Source organism: Sinocyclocheilus grahami, unplaced genomic scaffold, assembly GCF_001515645.1.
Source record: "Sinocyclocheilus grahami isolate Dianchi unplaced genomic scaffold, SAMN03320097.WGS_v1.1 scaffold662.1, whole genome shotgun sequence".
NCBI classification, from domain to species: domain Eukaryota; kingdom Metazoa; phylum Chordata; class Actinopteri; order Cypriniformes; family Cyprinidae; genus Sinocyclocheilus; species Sinocyclocheilus grahami.
In genome coordinates, this window is record NW_015505841.1 from 92,479 (window position 1) to 100,099 (window position 7,621).

The 7,621-nt window shown below is 36.0% G+C and overlaps 1 protein-coding gene across 2 annotated transcripts in view; it reads left to right on the forward strand.

Annotated features, from left to right (window-relative positions):
• Positions 1 to 7,621, forward strand: part of LOC107558862 (regulator of G-protein signaling 3-like) — a 181,369-nt gene that overhangs the window by 85,953 nt on the left and 87,795 nt on the right. The window contains exon 11 of one of the 2 annotated variants that reach the window (XM_016242551.1): positions 478 to 612. In XM_016242551.1, coding sequence (XP_016098037.1) covers positions 478 to 612 — 135 coding nt within the window. The remainder of the gene's footprint in view (positions 1 to 477; positions 613 to 7,621) is intronic. The other variant, XM_016242552.1, reaches the window with a different exon arrangement.

The following is a 7,621-nucleotide window of genomic DNA, read 5'->3' on the forward strand; positions in this document are numbered from 1 at the left end:
TATATATATATATATATATATATACTCTATACACACACACACACACACACACACACACACACACACACACAAATGCATGTAGAAATATACTTGAAAATGTAAGTACTAAGTAATTTGAAAGTAATGAAAGTAATGATCTTGTGTCAATTAGCATTGTTATGACAGCATCCTTCTGTGACAAGTGTATAAATCAGAAAAGTGCACAGTTGGGGTCTTAAGATGGCTTTCATTAACAAAATGGATCACCTATATCTCTAATCACTTCAGGCAGTACTTGAAATGTTAATAAGACACACAAACAAATAAGACCTTTTCTTTTTCTCTTACCACAATGAAAAAAAAGCCTGTCTTCTCTTAGCTTCTCTGCACTACAAACAAAACAAGCCAAGTGATGTTTTTTTTACTTCACTTGACCGAACCCCATAAACACTTGCATGCTACAATCTTAATCTATGTCTCTCTCTGTCTATGTCTCAGCAGAAATGTGATTGTCTTCTGAGTCTGGAAGCAAATTCCCTGGAGCAAAAATCAAGAGTGTGTCAGTGTTTGAGCGAGAACATCAAAAAACAGCTACAGCTGCACGCAAGACAGACTTTCTGCCCACCTCAGCAGGTACAGTACATGCTTACTTTTTCACTGGATTTACTTATGATTCAACAATATAGGCCTGACACAGATGTGCCCCATCAATGCTTTGTTCTTACCGCATTTTACATTTGTTGATCATGTAAATGCAGTGGCATGGGAAGGTTTTCCAAACTCTGCTTAGCTGGCATAAGAACATCGGGAACATGCGTGTTCTTAGGGCTTCTGGTTCTGTTGGGAACAGGCTTGTTCTAAAAGCTATCTGGTTGTTATTGAGAACGTTGTTGTTGTCGTGTAAGCTTCTCAGGTATTGGCTACATACTTGTTAGGTCATGTGGTTAAGTATGCGGGTTTCGGCAACATACTGTACTCATTGGGTAAGGGCAACATGCTTGTTGCTTAAGGTATTAAGATTATCGCTGCCATTTTGTGTTGGGGGATATTGGCATATGGTTTGTCAATATCATCTTTGACGATTATGGTCCTGACAGAAATCAAGCATAGCGTTAGTTCTGGCAGGTCACGTGAGTCACGCGTGCATCAGCTGACTCTCAGCTAATCCATGTCTACCTATAGGGATGCGACACCGATCACAGCACCCATATATAAGATCCTTCAGTATTATCAGCAGCTTTCGCATTGCTCAATAGTTAATTACCCTCCTCCATCCCCAACTCCTCTCGTCCAGTCAGGATTAAGCCTTCTGAGTCCCCTTTGAATCAGATTCATTTCTAAAATGTTTACATTAAATTATTGAACATAAATGATATCCACAATACATTTATGTTGGTTCTGTTCTGTACCCTGGGGGGTTATTGTTGCTCTCCCTTCTCTCTGTGCAGGGAGTTCTTGCCCAGAACAGAACCATACCGCCAATCCAAACTGTATGCTAACTGTCAATCATCTTTGACGATAGTGGTCCTGACAAAAATGCAGCTTGTCCCTTCACAAGATGTTAATTGATGGACTGGAGTGGTGTGGATTACTGTGGATTACTATTTGTGGACAGTGACATAGCGTGAAACCAAACTGCTTTTGCTCCAATGTAAAGCATATTTAGAACTGTTTGAATTGTTCCCTATCCCATATATATATCCCCATTCACCGTACAGAATATACAAATTCTGTGAACAAGTGACAGATTTCAGCAGCGGCTTCAGTGTCTATTTATAGGGGCCGGGACGCTTCGAACTCTAGAGAGCATTTGATTGGACAGAAAGATTGATGAGAAGCTGAAGTGCAGGGTTATGTGATCAAAATTGCTGATCCATATTGGCGGAAGTGAGAGATTGGAAGTTTTGAATGCTTATATCTTGTAAATTTTGTCATTGTTTTGGAGCACACTAGCTACATTAAGGCTAACATATTCATACTAAAAGCAAAAAAACTTCAATTTTGATTTCATGGGGACTTTAAGAACAAGCATGTTCCTAATACAACTACAGCTTAAGACTAGCATGTTCATAATACACTATACAGCTTTAAGAACAAACATGTTTCCAATACAACTAAATCGAACAAGCTTGTCAGATACTCGAACAGCATAACACTGAGCTGACTTCAACTGAACAACAACTCTTAAGACAGATATATTGCCAATATGATTGCGTTAGCCTAGCACGAGCATTTTAATGAAAACAACTAATAAGCCTAAGCAGTGTGGATAGCCTTAGCAACAAGCATGTTGCCAATAACCTGAGAGCATTAAAAAGGAACTTATCTTAGCTTGTGAAGACATTCAGAGATGAATGGAGAATGAAACAAAGCCAGCTGTGATGTGGATGCTTGATCTCTTGATATACTTCTTCATGCGAGGAGTGCATATCCCATCTAAACTTGTTCTTGAGTCAGTCACATTAGTATAACTTATGGAGTCCGTGTCAGTAATGCAGCAAAGCTAAACAATGCTAACTCAGTCACTTACAATTAGGCAGCTTATGATCAATGCGGTGATTTCGCGTGTTTACAAACTTATATGAATCTGAGGTGAAGTCCATAGGGGGAACAAATTCCTCTCGCTAAATTCCCGATTGCACAATTTCTAGTGAGATGATAGGGTTTGCCTGTCAAATTTGCCATTTAATTAGCGGTCCCACTTTATATTAAGTGGCCCTAATACCTGTACGTAGTATGTAACCACAGTGTAAGTACATCTGTAATATTTCTGTAACTACACACATGTAACAACCCTTCGAATGGTTTGTGTAAGTACAAATGTGTAACAGGACATATATAACTACATTTTGTAACAACAATATGTATAAGAGTAATTGGAACAATTTGATCCAGGGGGTGGAGATGAGTAGGTTTAGGGATATGTAAAGTGGGAGGAGTTGGATCTCAGGTTGGTTGAGTTGGTGCACCACTGTAATACCAGTGTACTTACATGGTAACTCCTCAGGAACTGTCCACCCAATATAAAGTGTAACATTCTGGACACCAACCACAATTTATATGTAAAGCCTAACTTACTTGCCGCTGCTGTGTAACATCAGAGTAATCACATGGTAAATCCATAGGAATTGTTTACTTAATATAAAGTGTAACAGTTTCTTTACCAAAAAGTGCTGTTAGTCCTGTTACACATTTGTACTTTCATTACCAAAAAGTGTTGTTACCAATGTCCTGTTACACATTTGTACTTACACATACCATTCAGTAGATTGTTACATATGTGTAGTTACACAAACATTACAGCTGTAGAGAGTATGTACCAATTTGTACTTGCACTGTGGTTACATACGTACACATCTAGTTACTATGTAAGTACACAGGTATTAAGGACACTTAATGTAAAGTGGGACCTAATTAGCTTTTGATAGTGTTGGGAAGGTTACTTTGGAAATGTAATAGGTTACAGATTACAAGTTACCCTATTTAAAATGTAATAGTAGTGTAACTTTTTCAATTACTTTATTAAAGTAACTGATTACTTTTGATTACTTTTTGATTACTTTTCTACATTTCTAATGAATGTTTTCAACTGTTAATTATTTTCAAACATTTACACCATGCATGGTTAACCTTACAGTAGTGCTCAACACTGATACTGTCAGACTTTCAAAATCCTTCATCACTTGAATTAAGATGATAAAATTTGAACACATCCACCACAAAATCAGACTTTAGTATCGCCTTTTATTTTGAGATTGATCTGAAGTTCAATGCAGATTTAAAATCACAAGAAATAGTTTACTGATACTGTTTTTGAAATAACTACAGGAAACACTGCATCTAACTACGCTTTGGATTTTTTTTTTTAAAGTACAGTAGGTCTAACCATGTTTTTTTTTGGAAAATGGATTACCATGTGTCTTTATTTTTACTACAAATTCCATGGTTAAACTATGGTTAGTGTAGTCAAAACCATGGTTAATAATTTGTGGTTACCATGGTTAGGTAAAATCATTGTTAATTTCCGTAAGGGTTGTGTTGTTGTCTTCCCTAGCTCCCCCTAAACCTATTATAAACGATATGATTATTTGTCTGCTAAATTACTACTGTAACTTTACAGTAGATAATGATGTCCTTTAGTATACAGTATTTTGAGTGATGATTGATAAGCAATGGGCTGCTGCTGCTTAACTAAGTAAACAAAGACAAAACTATAGCATATTTACAGATGAGACTGACCTGCACTTGAATTCCTGAACAGTAATTTTGCTTCTCTGCTCCACCTGTGCGCTTATATCCACAGAGACACTCAGAACGTGCAGGATTCATATAATGTGTTTTTGCTGCTGAATATTTACAGACCCTAGTCCATATCGCGTTTTGATTTAATTGTACTGACCTACTTTTGATTTATTCATCAAAATGTTGCATATTCCGTGACATTCCGCGTTATAGGAATTCCAACCAGTCCGTGTTTTCTGCATCGCGGAAATCATAGCGCCGTATGTCTCATATTCAGAGGCGGACAAAGTACACAACTCCATTACTTGAGTGAAAGTACAGATACTGCTGGTCAAATATTACCATTACAAGTAAAAGTTGTAAAGACAGATTTTTACTTAAGTAAAAGTACAGAAGTACTTGCTTTTAAAAGTACTTAAGTACCAAAAGTAAATTTCCTTTTTTTGTGTCAATGCACTGTTTTATTATTGTTGTATGTAATATTTTCAATACCTTTGATGCAACTTACAATACATTGCACCTGCTGAATACACTGACTAGCTTGTAGCATCTTTGGAATAAAGAGCTTTTAGAATTTTAAAAACCTATGCATTGGTAAAAACTAAACAAAACAAAACAAATATCATTTAACACCCCTACCCACCCCCACAAAAGCAGGATGGTAGTGATCTCACACAGTTCTGGACACATCTATGTGTAGCCATTCATCCACATTTGAACAGAGTGGACAGTGAAATTGCTGTAAATACAGACTGATAAGGAAGAAAAAAAAAATCAAACCTGCTTTAAAACCCAGCAACACAACTGTAGATGTATATAACTTTACAACAGCAGCACTGCTTTAACAAAAAATCAAAACAGCAAGACTTATTTGACATTAAAACAAAAAATTTAAAAATGCTGTTTAATCGCTCTCGCAGTACTTTGATGTCACACACAGAACGGTCTGCAGTGCTGCTTCAGTCAAACACCTATTGTGTTTTATTAGGAGATGCACAACAGTTCTTCTGAGGCTTTATAGGTAATATTTTCACTTACACAATTTAGCAAAATCAGACAATATTGTGCCTAATATAAACCACAATATTAACTTATTATTATTGAATTGTTGTAAATAAATCTAACATTTGGAACTGGTCAGTGTTCAAAAAAAGCTGGGAAATCACTTCATGTAGTCCTACAAGAGTGATTACTGATAAACTGACTGAAAAAAATACAGTTTTTAGAGAAGAAAAAAAATCACCCACTGACTTTCAAAGCTAATGACTTTCTACTTTGAGGATCTTGATAGAAATGTAGTGGAGTGAAAAGTACAATATTTGTCAGTGTGTCACAGCAACATTTGCTCAAACAATGGCGTGAGACTGTGGTGGAACCATAGGTCGCGGAAGCGGGGGGGCCGCCCATGTCAAATATGACATGGGCTAGAAAAATACATATGAGTCTTATATTAGCCTATATATGCACGTTTAATCATTAAAAGATCGCGATCTTGATTCAAACATACGCAATCTTTTATCCTAAATGACGGTGATTCTGCTATGTCTATTAAACCTTTGAAATCACAATCATATCGGAAAATATTTAAACCTGCTTTTGCGCAGCCGCTGATCCAGAGAGAGCAGCACTCATCATGTAAAGCTTTGTTTGAAACGGCTTCACAAAGAGTCTACTTACACAGTAGGCTACATTTCTGTGTTGCAAACATTAAATAATAACGAAAGTATTGATAAAAGTTTAAAGTAGGTGGCGAACAGTGAGTGTTAAATGTATTTGATGTCTGAATCATTCATTCAAGAGATTCAAAACGAAACAAGTCTTCATTTATCTTCATTTATTTAATTATTATTAATTAGGCTAATTCGTAAATAATTAATAAATAGTTTTAAATAGACTCATTTACTATAACATTAATAAAACATTTTGTCAAACTCAAGTAAATTACATATTTAGTTTGGTTGTCTGTTTTGTTTTCAGAATCGTGGGAGAATCATAGCTTAAAAATACATAGGCTAATATATGTGGCAACTAACTAATACCATTAGTAGGTCATATATTATTTATTATTTTATAGGTAATATTACGACCCCCCATCGCAGTGCAAATATTCAGGATATTTTTGTCATTAAAGGTAGCGTTTGTGCCCTGGCCCTGGTTAATTTCTGACCCTAACTACTGCATAAATCCTTCTAGGGAGAGAGACGGAATGAGACTGAAAGAGCAAGAGAGCGATTGCAGGCAGAAACCTTTGCCAAGTTGTTCTGAAAGTGAATAGAACCTGCTCGAATGACTCAGGAAACTTAAAGTGAGTCAATGTATCTTTTGTAATGTTGACTTCCATGCAAATGGCCCTTTCTAATCAGGTGAAGATGTGGGCTGTAATAAAATGTTAATGGCCAGTGTAGCTGCCAAGCTGATTGCAAGCGATTGTTGCTAAGGGTGATATGATTCTGCTCTAATGAGAAGTGTTCAGTCCACAATTAATGGATGACGTGCTCTGACCGACAGCCATCAGGAACCAAAACTGAGAAGGTTACTTTCTGTCCAGATAGTAGTCGGAATAGTTAAATTACCTGAAGATGATCATGTGTGTTCTCTGTCGTTGCTTACAGTTTTGGAAATTTGAGAAAACCTTTATTTAGAGGTGAGGCTGGGATAGGAGTGGGCGGTATGACAAAATATTACATCACTGGATGAGTAATTTTATATTCCGATGATGGTATTTATCATGATATAGTTGTTTTTGTCGAAAATTCAACCGCCAGATGTTTTATATTACATAGCTATGTCTATTTTTCCAATGATCTAATGAAAAATTGAGAACTTTTTTGTTTTTAGCCGCTAAATGTGCAGTTGTATGTAGTGACTACACTGTAAAAAAAAATCCGTAAAATTTACGGTAAAAAAAACGACAGCTGTGGTTGCCGGAATCTTACCGTAAACAATACGGTACCAACGTTTTAGGTTTTACGGTTTTAACTTAAATTTACAGTTAAATACCGTATTTTCATTAACTGATATAATGTTAATATACCAACCTATTGAAGTACTGAAATCTGTTTTGCACCTTTGTAATACACTGATAACCACCAAATGCAGTTGGTGATGAGAAAGTCACATGATGAACCAAAGCCCATCACAAGCAGCTTTTAGATAATAACTTATATAAGGTGCACAGTGTGTCATTCACACAAACACCAAACACCATCATGGTAACACACATGAAACTGAAATAATGCAATAAACATTAATTTAACAACATTAGCTGTAACACACAACCCTAATATACAAAACTGATAAGAAAAAACTATAGTTATTTCGTTATTTCAACAAAAAAACATAACATTTGAAATGTAACGCAGGGAATTCTGGGAATATCAATTTACGGTTTAAATTATGC